Source organism: Ovis aries, chromosome 7 (assembly GCF_016772045.2).
Source record: "Ovis aries strain OAR_USU_Benz2616 breed Rambouillet chromosome 7, ARS-UI_Ramb_v3.0, whole genome shotgun sequence".
NCBI lineage: Eukaryota > Metazoa > Chordata > Mammalia > Artiodactyla > Bovidae > Ovis > Ovis aries.
Genome location: NC_056060.1, coordinates 65677208 through 65698079, shown reverse-complemented (window position 1 = coordinate 65698079; position 20872 = coordinate 65677208). Strand labels below are relative to the sequence as shown.

At 43.0% G+C, this 20872-nt stretch overlaps 2 protein-coding genes across 2 annotated transcripts in view; one reads left to right on the top strand and one right to left on the bottom strand.

Moving 5' to 3' along the window:
- Positions 1–369: 369 nt before the first annotated feature.
- On the bottom strand, positions 370–18913 carry LGALS3 (galectin 3). Its single transcript, XM_004010664.5, has 6 exons — positions 18852–18913; positions 11453–11474; positions 9642–9989; positions 5608–5696; positions 2108–2273; positions 370–670 (listed from the first exon to the last, which is right to left on the bottom strand). The coding sequence occupies exons 2-6, from the start codon at positions 11468–11470 to the stop codon at positions 515–517; spliced, it is 777 nt and encodes a 258-aa protein (XP_004010713.2). The 5' UTR covers positions 11471–11474; positions 18852–18913; the 3' UTR covers positions 370–514.
- WDHD1 (WD repeat and HMG-box DNA binding protein 1) overlaps positions 18470–20872 on the top strand; it is a 151753-nt gene continuing 149350 nt past the window's right edge. Inside the window, exon 1 of the mRNA XM_042252549.2 lies at positions 18470–18622. The gene's annotated coding sequence lies outside the window, so the exon portion shown is untranslated. The remainder of the gene's footprint in view (positions 18623–20872) is intronic.

The window sequence follows — 20872 nt, the reverse complement described above, 5'->3', positions numbered from 1 at the left end:
ATTGATGTTGGTATAAATTAATGATTTGAAACCGTGAAGTATAGTTTAGAGAGATAAAATAGTTAAAGTCCAAAAGGTTATATGTATGTAAACTTAGCTTTTCTTATTTCTTGAATATGTTTCCTTAAGTAAAACAATAGAAGAATGATTTTTTTGTAGTATCCATTGGTTTTTACCAAACTCTAGAAGAGAGAGGTTAATTTTGTGGTAGTATTTACTCCTGATTTCTTTTTAAAAATATAGTTTCAAATATTGAAAACTGGGAGACTCTAATGCAGTATTAACATTGCCACATATTTCTTTTTCCTTTAAGTCCATTGTGTATTATCAACAATAAATTGCCCCAATTAAATTACATATAAAGACAAGTAACTCTTAGAATATTTATTAAATCTGATTTACAAGAAGGACATTGATGAATAAAGGTAAAATTTTTCACTCAACATGAAACCTTTAAATGTGTAAGGTTTACGTTCAAATTCATTTCTTTACAAAAGTATCTGCCCATTTAAGATTATAGCATAGTGTGCGAAACACTGGTGAGAGTTATGTCACCAGAAATCGACAGCGTGCTGATTTCCCCAAAATTTTTCACCCGATGATTGTACTGCAACAAGTGAGCATCATTGACTGCAACCTTGAAAAGGTCAGGTTCAACCAGCACTTGAATCTGAAATGGCACATACACAAAACTGTTAGAAATGCCCATTCCTTTTAAAACCAGTCTGGCCTAACCTCAGGGTGTCTAAAATTTCATCTTTCTGATCACTTGTAGAACTAATTAAAGTCAGAGAAGGTAACTTTCCAGAAAAAAATAAATTCCAAATTATTCAAAGATTTAAATGGAACAAAATGATAAATTGTTAAAAGGATATATAATTGAAGCCACAGAGGAAAAGATTAATCATTCCTCTACATAAAAACTTAAAGCTTTTGTATGGTCTCAAACACTGAAAGTAAAAATAAATGCTAAAGTAGGAATTCTCTGTTTAGAGGAGTGAATGTTATGAAGATGGATAATAACCAGTTTTGGCAAGAGTAAGAGAAACAAATCTCCCAGTAGTTAGAGGATGTGTTAATTCTAACATCATTTTGGAAGCAGCACTTCAGCATTATCTTCATCTAAATTTTAAACATATATATTTTTTGAGTAAAATTACTCTTCTAGGAAGCAAAGATGTATTAGGATAGTTATCACAGTATTTTTGTAAAATAAATAAAGCTTTCCAGGTTTTATCTGTTTGTAATATTTCCATACTCCAATTTTTCATCAGTAGGGTACTGGTTGAATTACTGCATATCTAAACAATGAAGTATTAGGTGACAATGTTCTGAGAAGGAAAGATGTCCACCAAATGTAGAATATAGACCCTGTTAGTCCCTGCCCCTGAGGAGCTGATGGTCTAGCTGTTTTATTGCCCACTGTATAGTCAACCCTAACCCAACATTGTGGACCTAATATTTGTTGAAGCCATGCTTAAAAATAAAAAAATGTGTTGCTTGTCATAAGAAAACACTGGAAAGATAACTCAAGTTGTAACCTTTGTGAGGATGGGGGAGGGGTAAAGGATGGAGGACTTTTTAGTAAAAAAAAATTTGTAAATTTTTATTTTCATAGACAAGCATGAATTAATTTTAGAGTTTAAAAAATTTAGTTTTGATTGCCATGCTAACCATGCTGTTTTAAGGAATTAAATCTCAGCCCAACTATATCATAAAGACTTTCTAGGAGACATCCCTGGCAAGTAGTTAAGACTCCTTGCTTCCACTGCAGGGGAAGCAGATTTGCCCCACAGGCCTCACAGTACAGCCAAAAAAAGAGAGATTTTCTGCCTTTTAAATTAAAGATGCTATGTTTCTCATTCCCAGAAAATCAGTTTAGGGTTGACTAAACTCAGAGGGCTGGTAACAGGGACAATGGTGAGGTAGCTAAATGGAGTTGAGGAATGTGCCACTATGTCTGAGACCATTCCCCTGGGATGGGGAGCAGGTGTACTGGTTAGGTGTCCCAGGACAACTGATGAAAATTAATTTCCAGTGTGTTGTGGTTTAAGCTTGATTCCCCGTGAGAAATATACATTATCAATATATAATAGCAGTAACTTACTTTGAAAGGTTTACCACTTTCAAATGGGAAAAGCATTTGTCTTTCTTCCTTTCCCCAGTTATTATTCAGCCTTGAATTACAAACAATGACTCTCTTGTTGTTCTCATTGAAGCGTGGGTTAAAGTGGAAGGCGACATCATTCCCTCTCTTGAAATCTAAAGCAAGTCTGTTTTAAGTCAAAAGTCAGAGTTAGTAAAATGATTCGAGTTGTACATTTGTATCAAGTGAAGAACATATACTTTTCTAAAAAGCAAATCATTTATAAAGTACAGGACAATTTTCTAAACAGAAAGCAAATAAACCATAGAATGGGTTCAAACTGGAAAGTATACTGGGCCAAGTACAGTATTTCTGCCTCATGCATGGGATGTGTGTTCCAAGACGCCCAGTGGATAGCTGAAACCATGAATAGTATTGAACCAAATTATCTGTCCAACTATACACATAAACTTTTTCCTATACGTACATATAATAAAGTTTAATTTATAAATTAAGTACAGTAAGAGATTAACAACTAATAAAATAGGAAAACTATAGCAATATATTGTAAAAGTCATGGTCTCTCTCTCAAAATATTGTATATATTTAATACCTTTCCCATCGGAACTAAACATTTATGCACTGGGGCCATAACTTCTACAGTTTGAGGTATGACTGAAAAAAAAAAAACGCATGAGTTTCTTTTTCCTTTCTCACAATTTCATAGACAAAAGATTTGTACTTACTGTAGATCTTAGCAACCTCAGTGTATAATTGTTTTCTTTCCTTATTAAATTGAGTACTGTCCCCTTTTCATTTCGAGAGAGCCCTTTACAGCTTCTCTTTGGCATATGTGAATTGCCAGCATCACTACTCTTGCTTTTGGGCCATTCTTAGGTAAAATAGGGTTCTGTGGACACAAGCACCAGGGTACCATGGCAGTGGATCTGATACCTGATAGACCAGACATACAGCAGAAAGGGGTGGTTTCACAGCCTGGGCAGGATGGGGCTGGACAGCATGAGATTTCACCATGCTGTGTACAGTGTTGGCAACTTAAAACTTATGAATTGTTTATTTATGGAATTTTCCACTTAATATTTTCAGACTGTGATTGACCTTGGGTAACTGAAACTGTGGAAAGCAAAACCTCCAATAAGGAGCACTACTATATTCGACATACTACCACAGTATCCCACAGTAAACGACAATATGTGTTGAGTTTTAGCCTTGTTGTCTTTGGTTATATCCTATTTACCTGTGTTTCCCTTTTTACTATCTCTGCATATAAACATGGTCAAGGTTTCCTTGCAGAGGTTTGGGGCCACCTTGAGGGCACTTTATACCTGACATTATGGGAATATGCCTACCTCTTTCCTGCCCTGACAGGTTACTTTCAATCCCTATTAAAAGTAAACCAGTCACATAAAGTGCTATCAAATCCCTAGCTTCCTCATAGTTAACTAGAAAACCTAGTCCTAAAACAGCAAGAATGATATAACATAGTTAATGTTCAATATCCTGTTGCTGAGTTGTAAAGTCATAATAATAAATGTGTTAAACATTCTGTGATGTAAAGTGGAATTAATGGAAGTGCTGGATAAACTTTCTACCCTGATCTCTCTCCTTGGATGTTAATACAAACACAAGTTCTCTGGCTGTTAAAGCACTACCCTCTCCACACGGTTTCTCAAAAGTGTGCTCCCCAGAGCGCTAATATCAGAAGCAGCTGGTTCTGTTAAAACAGCTCTTGTTTTAAAGCAAGGTCTGCATTCTAGACCTATTAACAATGATCCTTTGGGTGTTTTCATTCACCCAGTAACATACATACAACCATCAATGATTAAATTCACAGGAAAAGAACGAATACAGTCAAATGGCAATAGAACTTATATTTGATGGGCAACGCTTGTACTTTCTGAGCAGTGAAAAGGTAATTGTCATCTCTACCACTTCAAGGATTTTTCTTCTTTCATGTGATTCCTCACATAGATTTTGCAGCTCAAAGCAATACATTTCTCAGTTTACTACCACTTTAATCATTTCAACCAATATTGGTTGTAACCTGCCACAGTCTCTAACCTTCCTAATGGTGATGGTGGTGGTGGTGGTTTAGTTCCTAAGTCGTGTTAGACTCTTTGTGACCCCATGCACTGTAGCCTGCCAGGCTCCTCTGTCCATGGGATTTCCCAGGCAAGAATACTGAAGTAGATAGCCATTTGCTCCTCCAGGGGATCTTCCTGACTCAGGATTAGAACCCGTGTCTCCTGCTTGGCAGGGAGATTCTTTACACTGAGCCACCTGGGAAGCCCAGCCTTTCTAGTGTGATAGTCCTAAGTAAAGCAAAGATGCCATTGTGGTTCTGCTTAACAGCAGCTGCCTCAGGAGAGCAGATATTACCTAATCATGAGTGCTGCCTGCACAGGATCAGGGCTCTGGGTCCTGTGTTATTTTGGGAGGCAAGGTGGATGAGGATATAGGCAGAAGATATATTGAGTATATGTTTTATAACTTGCTGTGAGACCAGTTTTTACTGTGTAGGGAAGTACTGTGCTGAAAGAAGCTGTCTAGGCTGTGTGGAAGGAAGAACTAGCTTAAGATAGTGACTACCACGTAGAACCAGAGGAGGCTGGCTGGAGGTGGAGTGAACTGGTTTGCTGAATGTAAAATGATCCGATAGAACCTGTCCACCTCCTGGTAACAGGATGTTGCTCCCGCTGATTCACCAGGATCAAAGTGACAGGTACTCACAGAGGCTGTTTACAGAATTAAATAAACCTGTGTACACAGCTTGAATGTGTACCTTTTGTGTATTGTCTATAGACAAGACCCAGAAACAGATTAATTAATGGCTATAGGAGCTTTAATGGTACCACCAACCTCAAGGACAGACATACTGAACAGTTTCAGGATATATGTAAATATAACCAGTGGTGATAACCAGAGTCCGATATTCCAAGGCAGCTGTAAATCAGCATGGATTTTCCGAAGTGAACTCAAAATCTTAGCCCCTTCTAGTTCACCTCAACCAAAGCAGTACCAATGGTGAAGACTGATTTATTTTGACAAATTACTTTGTCAAGTTAAAACTTTAACTTGTAAAGTTTTTTCAAACCTTTTAAGTAAATAGTGTCTACTCAGAACACTGGGGTTCCCCGTCTTGTCAGTTGTCATCTGAAGACCAGGCCAACAGTATGAACATGGAAAAGGCAACCAAGCTCACAAATCTGAGGGTGTATCATGACCTTCACAGCTCCAGGGAGATTGTACCAATATGAGGACAGGAGATATAATATTTAAGCTCTCAGATCAACTAGGCACCTTTTCTTTTTGACCCAAGACTTAGCAAGGGATTTGTCCTCTTGGTGAGACTGTGTATTGATTTATGGGGAAAACGCAAACTATGGTATAGCCAAGATTCTAAATGTAATTTTTTAAATTCCATTAAAATTTAAAACAGATCACCCTTTATTTCAAAATCAATCAATCAATATGTTAGACTTGCTAATTTTGCTCTTTACCTGTTCGCATTGGGCTTTACTGTACCCAGGATTGTTATCAGCATGCGAGGCATGATTCCTCCAGGAAAAGGCAGGTCATAAGGCACATTCTGGGAATAGAAAAATGTGTATATATCAAGAAAGAGTCATGTTCCAGGGGAGTTTCCTGGCAGCCCAGTGGTTAAGATGCTGTGCTTTTGCTGCAGGGGGTGTGAGTTCACCCTAGTTCACCCCAGTCGGTGAACTAAGATCCCACATGCCATGCAGCTACCCAACCCCCCCCCAAAAGAAAGAGTCATGTTTTCTTGAGGGAAGAAAGAAAAAGACATTGCTAGAGTTCAACCACTATTAATATATGTGAATAACATGTAACCCTACTTTAAACCATCTTTTCAGACTCTCAGGCCACCTTGTCCAGGGTCTGAAGAGAGATGGCTCCCTACACAACTACAACAATCAAGAAAAAGGCCATCAGTTAATTAGTGCCAAAGACAATATGTTCCCTTCTGGAGACTGTATCTCTCATGATAAGGGCCATCCTAATCCATAATTCATCCATGGAGCCTGTTTTTTGGAAAGGCTTAAGCTAGACCTTGCAATCAACATTAACATTTCTGTGCCACTCTTAAGATCCTTGTCATATGACATGTTCGTCCTGGTGGTTCTGCTCCCTGCAGGCAAACACTGGCACCTTCTAGGCCTCTGAGGTGTTCTTCTGTTTAATTCACACAGGCCCTGTGTGGTGCTTTAAAGGTGGCAGGTACTCAATGTTTGTCGAATGGGAACTTTCCAGTTAATACCTTCCCCAGTTCATTCAACAAATATTTACTGACTGTCTGTGTTCAAGGTGTTATAAATATTTCCACTGCTCTATCTTGGCTTCTTCTCTTTTTCCTTTAAGATTGTTTCCCCCTGGGTTCAACCATTGCCCAAGTCTTTTTCTCTCTAGCTCTGATCTGATCTGTATTAGTCCTGTGCTTCTTTCCATCTGGCTTTGCTACTGGTGCCACAAATCCAACCAGTGTGAACTGCAACAGTCTCCCCTGCCTCTCCCCAATCTGATCCCCTTCCTGAGTTCCTGGTTTGGACTGACCCTTGGCTGACATTCTCCCTGTCCAGCCTTGAAAAGCCAGTCGTTTCTTGACTCTTTGTTGTTGGTGTTTAGTCACGAAGTCATGTCTCTTTGATGATCCCATGGACTGTAACCTGCCATGCTCCTCTCTCCATGGGATTTCCTAGGCAAGAATACTGGAGTAGATTACCATTTCCTTCTCCAGGGGACCTTCCCCACCCAGGGATCAAACCTGTGTCTCCTGAATTGGCAGGCAGATTCTTTGCCACTGTTAAAGTGCTATACTCAACATGTCAGAAACTTTGGAAAAGTAAGCAATGACCACAGGACCGGAAAAGGAAAGTTTTCATCCCAATTCCAAAGAAAGGTAATGTCAAAGAATGTTCAAACTACCATACAGTTGTACTCTTTTCAAATGCTAGCAAGGAAATGCTCAAAATCCTTCAAGCTGGACTTCAACAGTATGTGAACTAAGAACTTCCAGATGTATAAGCTGAATTTAGAAAAGAGGAACAAGAAATCAAATTGCCAACATCCGTGAATCACAGAAAATGCAAGAGAATTCCAGAAAAATGTCCACTTCTGCTTCATTTGACTATGTGAAAGCTTTTGACTGGATCACAACAAACTGTGGAAAATTCTTGAAGAGATGGGAATACCAGGCCACCTTACCTGCCTTCTGAGCAATCTGCATTTAGGTCAAGAAGCCACAGTTAGAACTGGACATGGAACAATGAACTGGTTCAAAATTGCAAAAGAACTGGTTCAAAATTGCAAAAGGAGTATGTCAACGCTGCATATTGTGACCCTGCTTATTTAACTTCTGTGCAGAGCACATCATGTGACATGCTGGACTGAATGAAGATTGTTAGGAGAAATATCAACAACCTCAGGGGCTTACCTGGTGGTGCAGAGGTTAAAGCGTATGCCTGCAATATGAGAGAACTGGGTTCGATCCCTGGGTCGGGAAGATCCCCTGGAGAAAGAAATGGCAACCCACTCCAGTATTCTTGCCTGGAGAATCCCATGGACGGAGGAGCTTGGTGGGCTACAGTCCACGGGTCGCAAAGAGTTGGACACGACTGAGCGACTTCACTTTCACTTCACTTCACTCAGATATACAGATGATACCACTCTAATGGCAGAGAGTGAAGAGGAACTAAAGAGCCTCTTGATAAGGATGAGAGAGGAGAGTGAAAAAGCTGGCTAAAACTCAACAATCAAAACAACTAAATCATGGCATCTGGTCCCATCACTTTATGGCAAATAGATGAGGGAAAAGTGGGAAACTGGCAGATTTTATTATCTTGGACTGCAAAATCACTGCAGATAGTGACTGCAGTCACAAAATCAGAAGACTCTAGCTCTTTGGAAGAAAAGCTATTAAAGAGTAGAGACATCACTTTGATTCCAAAGGTCTGTATAGTCAAAGCTGTGGTTTTTGCAGCAGTCATATACGAATGTGAGAGTTGGACCATAAAGAAAGCTGAGCACCAAAGAATTGATGCTTTTGAATTTTTGGTGCTGGAGAAGACTCTTGAGAGTCCCTTGGACAGCAAGGAGACCAAACCAGTCAATCCTAAAGGAAATCAACCCTGAATATTCATTGGAAGGACTGATGCTGAAGCTGACATTCCAATATTTTGGCCACCTGATGTGAAGAGCCTACTCATTAGAAAAGACCCTGATGCTGGGAAAGATTGAGGGCAGGCGGAGAAGAGGGCAACAAGGGATGAGATGGTTGGATGGCATCAACAACTTGATGAACATGAGTTTGAGAAAACCCCAAGGGGTAGGGAAGGACAGGGAAGCCTGGTGTGATGCAGTCCATGGGGTTACAAAGAGTCAGACTCGACTTAGTGACTGAACAAAAACAAGACTTAACCACTAGATTCTGGGGTTCCTCCTCTTCAATCTCTTTCCCACTGCCTCTTCCTTCCAGAATTTCCATTTTCCTGTCTAAACTGACTACCTGTGTGTGGTCCAGGTCCTGCGCATCGCCTCTCATGCACCTAATGCTGTCTCTCTGCTCTCCTCTAAGCCGACCAATAAGCAGAGCAAATATTCCCTGTGCCATCACACTCCTGAAAGGGGCTGATCTCACACTGCTATTGAACTCTTTTCTCATATATGTATCTTTTCTCACAGCTAGACTGTTTGGAGATGTGTCGGGAGCCCCCAGAGTTGGGTTTTATGGTTAGAATTCATTTATTAAAATGAGTTTTAATATAAATGAAAATTCAACCCTTAGATCACAAAATTATCTTTAGAAGGTTTTTAAAAACCAGATTACTGTGGTTGCCCCAAATTTCCCCTCTATGACCATGGGAAGGTTGTATAACCCTTTATTACCCTATTTCCTTATTTGTAAAGTGGCGATAATAATAGTATCTTACAGGGTGCTTATGGAGTTGAATGAGAGCATCCATGTATAAGCAAGCACTCAGCTGGTACATGTTATATATTCAGTGTTTATCAGTAATAATAACAACCATTACTATGATCTTGATTTATATTAAAGCTGCTCTACAGATGCCTTCAAAACATATATTGGCTTCTCTTTAAACTAACAGTACATATACTAAACACCGGAAACTAATTTTTCTATTGAACCAACATACACTGTGCCTGGTCCTTGCAAAATGGCTCTAAGCGGTGAGTTTCAAGCTTCAGGTCTCCCGAAGCCCTCTGCAGGTCACCAGTGCCCAGCGCCAGCTTCCAGTCAGAGCACTACAAAGTGATGACACTACCGCTCCAGAAAATTACCATTTTCTTTCTTTTTTAAATATTTATTTATTTGGTTGTGCTGGGTCTTAGTTGTGGCATGTGGGATCTAGTTCCCTGATCAGGGGTCAAACTCAGGCCCCCTGCACTGGGAGCATGGAGTCTTAGCCACTGGACTGCTAGGGAAGTCCCAGCCGTGTTCTTTATTAACTTGGTCCCAAGCACATTGAAGTTTACTAAATGATTCACTCCATCTTACCAGGGGTCCAGAAGGGATGCCATAGGGGCTGGCAGCAGGGTAGGCAGGAGGTGGGTAGGCCCCAGGTCCGGGGTAGGCACTTGGTGCAGTTGGTCCAGGATAAGCAGGTGCTGTTGGGCCAGGGTAGGCCCCAGGAGGTCCCTGTCCAGGGTAGGGGCCAGGAGGTCCTTGTCCAGGGTAGGGGCCAGGAGGTCCTTGTCCAGGGTAGGGGCCAGGAGGTCCTTGTCCAGGGTAGGCCCCAGGATAGGCTGCTCCTGGGTAGCCTCCTGCCCCAGCAGGCTGGTTTCCCCATGAACCAGGCCAACCTTGGGGGTTTGGTTTTCCAGACCCAGCTAAGGCATCATTAAGCTGGAAAAAAAGACATTTAAAAAATTATAGGATGAAGAACAATCACAACAGAATTTTCAGGAATATGTGATCTAAGAATTAGAGGGATGTGGTGAAGATACGAAATTCACATCAATAAAGTTTTTCCAACCTTTTAGTTTTGAATTCCTAAGACTAAAATTTGACTATGGTATTATACATGCTTTATCACTTTACTCTTGCCTCCCATCATCTCAGATCACTGAGGGTTGCCTTTTTGTAATCTGCATTCTCTATGTAAAAGCACATACTTTCTAACTGACATGGGAAAAAAAAAAGTCACCAAACTCAGTATACTCTTGGGCTGCAAAACCTGCCACCAAGCTGGCCCTGGTTGTGTTGGCCTTCCCTTTGCGGGATGTCTACTGCACTTTGGGTACGCCAGGTAAGTTACCACTTAGTGGCATCCAGGCTAGTACCAGAGAGGCTGCCTTGTACACAGGGAGAAGCCTGCGATGTGGAGTCAGAAGACTTGGTTTAAAATTCAGTGCCATCCATCAAGAAATCCAGTGTTATCGATCAAGAGCTCCAGAGTTTCAGAGCTATCGTGTTGCCTGTATAGGACTTAGTGTCTTTGCTTGTAAAATGGGGATAATGACCTATTTCACATGATCGTTGTGACAAGCAAGTGAGGCCACATTTGGGACGGCTCTTTACAGACTGCGACACTCTGTGCCAGCGTTGGATTGTGTCCTTTCTCTCCAGGACGAGACTGCTTTCTCCCTGCCTGTTTTCTACAGTGTTTAGCACGCTGCCAGGTGGTACATGGAAGATGCCCAGTAAAGGCTTCTCCATTGACTGAATATGATCTGCCAGGATTGTCTCTGATGCATTGGGAACACAACCCTAGACCTGGTGTTGGGGCAACACAGTGAGGCTGTGAAGGGAGCCCATGTGTCCTGGGGGAGGGGGAGAGAGAAACTGAGGGCTCCGTGATGATGGAAAGCAAACTGGATTTAGAAAACAAACCTGAGCAGAGCTCATGGCTCTAGGTGACGTGTCATTCCATTAGGGAATTGGGGAATACATAAGTATGCTAATAGGAATTCGTTTTGGCTGCTTCTTACTCCAGCATTTGGGAAGGGAGAAGGAGTTGAGGGCACTTTAGGGTTAAAAAAAATCAGGTTGCTCAGAATGAACCACACTGCCCTTTGCTCAGTTGGCTTCTCAGCTCCTGCCAGCAGAATCCACCAGCTTCTGTCCTAGGCCTTTGGTAAAGGGGTTACTGTTAGTGAGGCCTCTCTCTGCCTGGCTTTCTTCCCAAACCTGTTGCTGCAAAAACAAGACTCCACCTAACAAGCCCTCATTGGACAGATGAGGCCAGAGGAAGCCACGAGGTGGGAGAGTTAAACAGGAAACTTGAGCGGTTAAAAAACAAACAAAAAACCCTCATCCTGCATGAATGTATATATATTAAGGTAGGAAAACAGACATAAAACACTTACCGAAAAACCGTCTGCCATTTTCCTGAAAGGAGGAAAAAAAACAGGGGTTATCACTTGATCCTAAAAGATTTCACTGATTTCTGTGTGAACATCACAAACAGCTCATTGTGCAGGTCAAGTCAATGTACAGGCATTCTCTTAACACAAACAAGTCTGTTCTCCAAATATGCCAAAATCAATGGTGGGGAACCACAAAAATGTCTCAAAGGGTGAGGATGCTCTCCACCTGAATCACCAGGCCCTATTTAACTCATAGCTGAACTCTAATCACACTCTCTTGTGGCTGAATCCTGGAAGTAACAGGCTATACAATACAAGTGGGAGAGCAGGAAGTACAATACTCTGCCCTTTCCTAGGTAACAAATGTAAATGGTCCTGGTTTGTCTTTGGTTCTCCTTCACCTTCCTTCCTGTGCTCTTTTTTTCCACCACCTCATAAAAAGTGTTCATCAGATGAATCTCGCCCACCTCTCCTCCGGTTCTCAGTGATAGCCCCACACCCTCTTCTGGGTTTTAGGAGGAGGCCGTTGGTTCTTCCTGCTAGTGTTTGAAAGATAGTCTCTGCCTTGCCCGCCCCACTGCCCAAGCCATAGCTGCTGCTGCTGACTTATTTCTTCATTTGCACACATGTGTGCCTGTTCTGTGCCAGGCACTGGGCAGGCTCAGGTCTGGGTTTGCAGACGGAATTGGCTAAGATATATCATCAAAGGGTCCAGAGGCCAGAAAGGGTCACAAGTAATGGGTGGTGCGAGCCAGACTATGTGCTACGAGAAGTCACAACTGGAAAGATGACTTCCAACAGGGATAGTGTTGAGCTAAACCTTGAAAGGAAGGTGAGACTGGGGATATGAAGCAATAGCAAAGAAAGGCGAGCACAAGATGTACTTTTTTTAAAAAAAGGTGTTTGTTATTCCAAATGAAAATATCTGGCAGTATAACAAACCAAGGTTTTTTTTAAAAAAAAGACAATTTGGAGAAAAATATTTTGGGGTAGGATGCTACCAAAGAGGGTTGGCCTTGCCCAAAGCTGCCTCAGTGTGTGGCCATGAGACCATCACTCCTGCTTCTCTGGCTCCTCCCTCAGTGCCAGTTCCCAACAAACAAGATGTTCTACACTTGCTCCCGGAGCTGGTGCTCTGGCGGTGAGGAGAGGAGGGCAGCTTGGGACTCCTCAGGCCTGGGTTATTTTCTCCGCCCAGGATCACCTGTGCTATGGTCAAAGTTACCTGGATCTTCAGTAATCAGAATCTTTTTCCTTAAGCTGTCTACATGTGTGTGCTGAGTCACTTCAGTCATGTCGGACTCTTTGCTACCCTATGGACCCATAGCCCACCAGGCTCCTCTGTCCATAGGATTCTCTAGGCAAGAAAACAAGTAGGTTGCCAAGCCCTCCTCCAGGGGACCTTCCTGAGCCAGGGATCAAACCCACATCTCTTACATCTCCTGCACTGGCTGGCGTGTTCTTTACCACCAGCACCACCTGGGAAGCCGTAAGTTGCCTACTTGTTAAAGTTATTCAGTTATTCTAAGAAATGATCCGTTAAGTGGTGGCTACTTGATAGGTCCTAAAAATACAAAATACTAGACTTTTTGGTAAAACAAAAGCAGACAAAACGTCCTCCTAGAACTTACTGTATGCTTCATTTATATACCAGATATTTTATCTTACTCTGCTGTTACTTATAATACAGTTCAATATGACCTTCCGTTAATTTTTTATTTTTGCACACCTCTTTTCAAATCTGGACATTCTGAAACATATTTGGATACACTCAGGTTATCACTGTGCCCATCTTCCAATTTGGAAACTGCAGGTGATCTAATTGGGAAGTCACAGTGACTCTCCCAGGGCTTGTTTCACTGCGTTTAGTATATAATATTTGACTCTTCAATGCAAAAGTCGGTGCTCCTCTGTACTTCCTTCCCCAAAAGACTGCCACTGCCTAGAGAAGTGTGCTGCTACCACAGGAGGAACTTAAGAGTTGTTACAGGGACTTCGCTGGCCATCCAGTGGTTAAGACTTCCCCTTCCAATGCGGGGGGAGCAGGTCCGATCCCTGGTTGGGGAACTAAGATCCCACATGCCTGGTGGCCAAAAAACCAAAACATAAAATAATATTGTAACAATTCAATAAAGATTTTTAAAAACAGCTTAAAGAGTTCTTACAGAAAAGGGAAAGAAAGGACATTTCTTTCTTTTTTTTTTTTTTTTGGCTATACCATGAGGCATGTGGGATCTTAGTTCCCCGACCAGGGACGGAACTCGTACCCCCTGCAGTGGAGGCACGGAGTCTTAACCACTGGACTGCCCGTGAAGTCCTTTGAAAGGATATTTCTTAAGTCAAGAAATAAAGCTTCTCACTTTGGACGCCAGAAAGAAACAATTTTGGACTTCACAGTAGGCAGAAAGTTTAGTTCCTTTGATTACACAAATTCTTCCATTCCTGAGCAACATAGCAATGACTTAGCAATAACTTTGTGTTTTGACTTCTTTTATCCCCATTGTGCTGGGGCTTATCCCTGACCTCAGCACCACTGACATTTCAGGTGGGATTCTTCGTAGGGAGGGGCCCTTCTGTGCGTCCCTGGCTTCAACACACAAGCTGACAGCAGCCCCCCCTCCCCCCGGCCCCTGCACTGTGATAACCTAGAATGTCTTAAGATGTTTCGAAATAACCCTGGGGAAGCAAGAGGAGGGCAAAACTGTGCCTGGTTTGAGAACCACTGGCCTGAGCTAATGAGGATATGTATCCTCACATAAAAGTACCCATTCAGGTCAATAAAAAACAGAAAGGTAGTTTCAGTTGTTACAACTAGCTAAAGCTGTACCACTGGCCTCATAAAGGGTCCTGAATATGTGTGCTTAGTCCCTCAGTCATGTCCACCTCTTTGCGACCCCATGGACTGTAGCCCACCAGGCTCTTCTGTCCATGGGGATTCTCCAGGCAAGAATACTGGAGTGGGCTGCCACTCGAGCTCCTCCAGGGGACCTTCCCAACCCAGGGATCAAACCCAGGTCTCCCACGTTACAGGCTGAGCCACCAGGGAAGCCCATCTATGAATATAAACCCAATTAAACTTAGGTATGTTTAAAGGCTGATCACAACCAGAAACTCAGGCCAAGACAGCTAGCCCCAAATGTAACATTTATTCTTTTCCAAGTCTCTGCTCAAACATACTCAGTTTATTTTGGATTGGAGTGGAGTGGGCTGCGTTCTCCCTCTCCATTGGGTCTTTTGACCCAGGGATCAAACCTGGGTCTCCTGTATTGCAGGCAGATCCTTTAGCATCTGAGCCACCTGGGAAGCCCTCTTTTCCAACTAGACCAAAACAACTGGAGAAACAACACAGATTCCACTGTTTCTGCTGTGTTTCATGTAACAGCAAGGATGACAGTTTGGATTGTGCTCTGACACATTAGAAGCCCATTAGAATAATGACACCTTGTATTTGTGTGATGTTTTCAGTTTATAAAGCACTTTCACATACCTTTCTTATTTTGATTCTGATAATAATCTTATGAGACTGACAGGGAAAAGTTGATATCCTTACTTCAAAGGTGAGGAAACTGAGTCTCAGAGAGTTAACATGGTGGCCCATTCTGTCATTGGCAGGCAGGGACCTGAGTCCAAACATCCTGACTCCTAATTCTGACTGATTTTATACTAGTAGCAAACCTCACACTGACATTTTGAAGTATAGTCCTGCGAAAGGATTAGTTACTTCATTTAGAAATTAATTATCTGGCTTACTCATTTGGAACTGCATAAACATGCTGAAATTGTAAACAAAAAGCGATCACGCTTTTGTCAGAAACTAGCTGGGTGGCTCATGCAGTGTGCAGTGACACTGAATCCAAGGATGCCATTTTGCACAGTCATTTTGCTAATTATAACCACATTTAAACTGATAAAGCTTACTTTCCTAAAAGTTGGGTATTCATTGTTTTGATTATATCAGCTCCCAACCATCAGCTCTCTGATGGAAAGGTTTCTAACCAATGTTCTTTTTAAATCAAGGTTAGCAACCTTAGAACTTAAAAGGAGAACCAAGAAAACTTTTTAAAAATCTGTTTAGATAAACATCTTCCTACTTGCCTGGAAAATTTCTTTTTAGATGAGTAGCTTATATAAAGAGACAATCAAATGTGAAAAAAAAAAAAACCAAACTTCCCACTATACAAATACTATAGGTATGTGAACTCTGGCATTTCCAGAAACAGAGAATTTTGAAGTCAGATAAGAAACACTACATCAAAGGCAAAAACATTTTAAAAATACGATCTGAATCCTCATATTTGGAAAAACCTACAAGAATTAGTTCAGTATCACTTTGGAACAAGGAATTTAAACATGAGTCAGAATGCAGACCACTTTTAATCTGTTAATTGCAGCTTTTGCCCTTTAATAAAGAGTTGCTATCCACTGTACTATGTTATTCTAGACCCATGTAGCAATTAATTCAGTTGCCTGGATTCCCAGGAGGACTTATGAAATTTCTGCCCACAAAGGGCCCCAACTTTTATAAAAGCTGTAAGGGAAGTCGATCACAAACTATTTCCTCAGAACCCCAAGCACGGCCCGCACTCCTCTCCAAAGAACACAGGAGAGGCGGGCTACTTCCTGGTCTTACTGAAACATGGAACAAGGCTTGAGAAATGCTTATGTGCAAAGCCAAATTCAGAGATGCTAGTCAGGATAAAGGAAACTGGTCCTTTCCCAGGATTTCTTTTTCATCGCAGTTCCTCAGCCATAAGGAAGTTAAAGTTACTTTGTACCTCTCAGTTACTGATTTTTTTTTCCCCATATGGAAAAGCTGAGTATCAGTTAAGAGAGAACACATGATACTTAGTCAGCAGCAAACTAGAATTACTGCCCTGGCAGGCTTACCACTCAGAATTTAATGAGAAGAATTCATGCAGGCACCAGATAGAAAATGTTAACTAGCTGTCCTCAGCAGAAGCCTCTGTCCCAAACTAAAAGGAAAGAGAGGCTAAGTTTTTGATCAGTTACCATGAGTCTCAGGTACAAGAAGTTTATAAGCCAACTGGTATTTTAGGTAACATAAGCACCTCAAATTTTATTATATGAATATAGATCTCTATTAGGGATAAGATGTAGAGTCTGACTGAAGAGAGTTCTAGGTAAACAGTATCTAAATCATAGCTGAGACCAATAACAGCCTTTTGACCTCACTAGAAGGCAATGGCAACCCACTCCAGTACTCTTGCCTGGAAAATCCCATGGGTGGAGGAGCCTGATAGGCTGCAGTCCATGGGATCACTAAGAGTCGGACATGACTGAAGAGACATAGCAGCAACAGCAGCAATAAGTAATGGAGAAGGCAATGGCAACCAACTCCAGTGTTCTTGCCTGGAGAATCCCAGGGACGGGGGAGCCTGGTGGGCTCCCGTTTATGGGGTCGCACAGAGTCAGACACGACTGAAGCGACTTAGCAGCAGCAGCAATACATAAAAAGTCTTTTTATAAAGCTCTGCTGCGTATTTGTAGCATAGCAAAATATCATTGACTGAACTGAAATGAGCTGAAAGACCTTTCAACAGAGCGAGATTAGCCTCAGTTCAGTTGCTCAGTCATGTCCGACTCTTTGCGACCCCATGAATCGCAGCACGCCAGGCCTCCCTGTCCATCACCAACTCCCAGAGTTCACCCAAACTCATGTCCATCGAGTCAGTGATGCCATCCAGCCATCTCATCCTCTGTCGTCCCCTTCTCCTGCCCCCAATCCCTCCCAGCATCAGAGTCTTTTCCAATGAGTCAACTCTTCGCATGAGATGGCCAAAGTATTGGAGTTTCAGCTTTAGCATCAGTCCTTCCAAAGAACACCTAGGACTGGTCTCCTTTAGAATGGACTGGCTGGATCTCCTTGCAGTCCAAGGGACTCTCAAGAGTCTTCTCCAACACCACAGTTTATTTTAAAAAATGAGCTTTTGGGGTCAATCTATCAAACAGTGCTCCTCCTCTTCTGCTTCTTATGTAACTTGGCGAGGCATCCGCCTAATATTTCTAAGCTCAAAACATTCAAGACCCATCATCAAACTTCTCCCCGGAATATGGAGAGAATGCTGATTTTAAGCAAAAGCCCCCCACTTGATTAATTTAGGCAGCTCCAATTTCCCATAGATTAAGAGTGAGGCACAGTCATCAAAGGGATGGATGACATGACTCTAGGGATTCAAAGACAATGTCTGAAAAGGACATTCTTGTGGCACAATGAATTTTATTATTGAACTTTTATGGAAACACAGTTTCCTAGCATGAAAGATCAACTGTGTTTAACTTGGGGCAAGTGAGTCAGAATTTTGGAAGTTGGTGAAAATTTTTTCTCATGCTCTGTGCCAAGTGGTCAATTCTTATTGCCACCATTTTCTGCAGAACAAAATGAGCCTCTCTTCCATTCCTTTTCCAGAATCCTAGAAACAGACTGGGTCACTGAAGTCAAACCGTTCTCATTGTCCAGCAACCCAATTCCCAGGAGTCATTTTACAAATATTCCAGGTATCTGAAATCAGGATCGCTAAGGGCAGGGCATGAAGCTTAAGACACAACCTCAACCCCAGTGTCCCGGAGTTCCTACTCGTAAAAGCGCAGGCACATTAGTGCTTTGATTTGAGCAACTCACAATTTAGAATATGTCCTCAAACATGTTTTAGAAGCAACCCCTCCCCACCTCAACTAGGGCTCTGCACCCTCGGACGAACATTCAATTCTGCCACACCCCACACGTCCGCAGCACAGGTCTGAGATCGTTAATGCTCAAATCCGGACTGGGATGTGCAAAAACTGAGGGTGTGCGGTCTTTGCCAAGCCGGGCACATGCCCACTCAGCCTTGGGGCAGCACCATTTTCTGCGGGATCAGCATCCAGAGAGCGGCTGCAGCCCCGGACTCTGTTGGCCTGTAGCAGAACACATCCCCATCCCACAGCCAAGCTAAGAGTTGAGGAACCGCCCACAGAGTGCCGGGGCAGTCTCCACCGCCGACGGAGGCAGGGGCACCTGGTTCCTCCCGCCCAGCTGAAGCAGGCAGCTGGGAGGATGCGCGCGCGCCCACCACACACCACGGGCCAGCCGGGGCGCGGGGCGCGAAGCCGGGGCTGAGCCTCCCAGTCGCCGCAGAGGGTGACCCTCCCGTCCGCCGCGAGGAAATGCAGGTGAGTCTTTTAAGTCGTTGCTAACTTTCCTCGAGTCTCAGACTCCTCTCTTGAGGGCTCGAAGCCAAGGAACCTGGGCCCAGAAAGCGCGGTTCCCCGGGGAAGCCAAGCCCTCGTCTCCGGCTCCCGCCCAGCCCGGCAAAGGGGGCCGCGCACCGAGCTGCGCCCGGGCGCCCTGGCCTTGCAGCAGGCGCGTCTGCACCCCCGTCCCGGCGCCCCCGCCACTTACCCGACGCCTCTGCACTGGCTCGCGCGCCGCGGGGGAGGCTCGGGCAGGGGTGGTGTGGTCCTGCCCGGGCGGTGGCCGGCTCTGCGCCTCAAATACGCCCGGCCCGGCACGCCTCTCCCGGGGCGGGGCCGCCACCCCGGCCGCCCGCCCGGCCGCCCCCGGCCTCTCCGTGCGAACGAGGCTGGGCGAGTCCTGGCCCCGCTGGATCCAGGACGCAGAGGAGACGCCTGACTCAGGACAGCGGTGGGTGGGACCCGCGGCCTCCATCCCCTCAACGTCCGATCGGTCCCCTCCGCAGCCGCCAGAGGTTGGGTTCACCGCCCTCTCAATAGATTCACCTGCCAAGTCCTCAGGCCAAGATAGGGAGAGTCTGCGAAGGAAGCTTTTAGTGACAGGGAGGGTCCTGTCACGTTTTTTGAGATGCTGGGTGAGAAGCTCCATGTCTTGTTTTTATTCCCGTTCTGAACTGTGATGTGGGTACACACCTCTCAGACCAGGAGCCCTAGACTGTTTTGCTGTTTGCTTCCCACTGCCTCCTCAACATCTGCCTTGTGTTTGGTAGGTCCTCAGTAAACTGGTTAAATTTGTTTAGTAAATGAATGATTAAAATAGTGAATCACTTCCTAGGAAGTCTGTTTTCTCAAAGATTAGAAAGAGTCCTGATGGAGGGGAGAGTTAAATACAAATGTACCTTTGAGAAAAGTAGGAAAAAAATAAAGCTATGGCTCTCAGAAGGGCTTCGCTGGTAGCTCAGCTGGGAAAGAATCCACCTGCAATGCAGAAGGCCCCGGTTTGATTCCTGGCTGGGGAAGACTCGTGAAGAAGGGATAGGTTACCCACTCCAGTATTCTTGGGCTTCCCTGGTGGCTCAGAATAAAGTAAAAATAACATAAAGTAAAATAAAGAATCTGCCTGCAATGTGGGAGACCTAGGTTTGATCCCTGGGTTGGGAAGATCCTCTGAAGGAGGGCATGGCAACCCACTCCAGTATTCTTGCCTGGAGGATCTCCATGGACATAGGAGCCTGGGCTGCAGTCCATGTGATAACAAAGAGTCTGACCTGGCTCAGCAACTAAGCACAGTACAACATGTCTCTAAGAAAGATTGTTACAACAAGTAGTGGTGTTTCCAAGGGGAAGTGGTATTTGTCAGTAGCATTTCACTGGGTAACAGCTGAGTAAAATGACTAAGGATGTCTTAGATACATATGTTTTTTAATTCAAATTGCCACTCACAAAAGTTAACACACAGACATAGAAAACAAATTTATGGTTATCAGTGTGATAGTGAGGGGAAGGAACAAATTAGTAATTTGGGATTAACAGATACATACTCCTAGACAAATAAGATATAAATAATAGACAAATAACAAGGACCTACTGTGTAGCACAGGGAACTATATTCAGTATCTTGTAATACCTATAATTGAAAAGAATCTGAAAAGTAATGTGTGACTGAATCACTTTGCTGTATGCCTGAAACATTGTAAATCAACAATACTTCAGTTTTCAAAATGAACTCAAAATGGATTACAGACCTAAATGTATGACCTGAAACTATAAAGCTCCTAGAAGAAAATAGAGAAAGAGCTCCTTGACATTGATTTTAGCAGTAATTATTTGGATATGACACCAAAAGCACAAGCATTAAAAGCTTAAAGTAAACAAGTGGGACCTACATCAGACTAAACAGCTTTTATACAGCAAAGGAAACCATCAACAAAATGAAAAGGCAGCCTACAGAACTGGAAAAAATATTTGCAAATCATATATGCAAATAAGAGTCTAATATCCAAAATATATAAGGAACTCATTCGTACAACTCAATTGCAAAAAAAAAAAAAAGGGCAGAGGAACCAAATGTTTCCAAAGAAGATATACAAATGGCCAACAGGTACATGAAAAGGTGCTCAGTGTCACTAACTGTCAGGGAAATGCAAATCAAAAGCACAATGAAATATCACCTTATGCTTGTTAGAATGGCTACTGTCCAAAGACAAGAGATATGTGTTGGAGAGAATG

Excerpts from the sequence above, each read along its gene's own strand:
- LGALS3 (XM_004010664.5), bottom strand. Across the intron at positions 5,697-9,641 it reads GCATCCCTTCTGGACCCCTG|AATGTGCCTTATGACCTGCC; the intron begins GTAAGATGGAGT and ends TTCTATTCCCAG. Across the intron at positions 2,274-5,607 it reads GTAAAGCCCAATGCGAACAG|ACTTGCTTTAGATTTCAAGA; the intron begins GTAAAGAGCAAA and ends GACTTAAAACAG.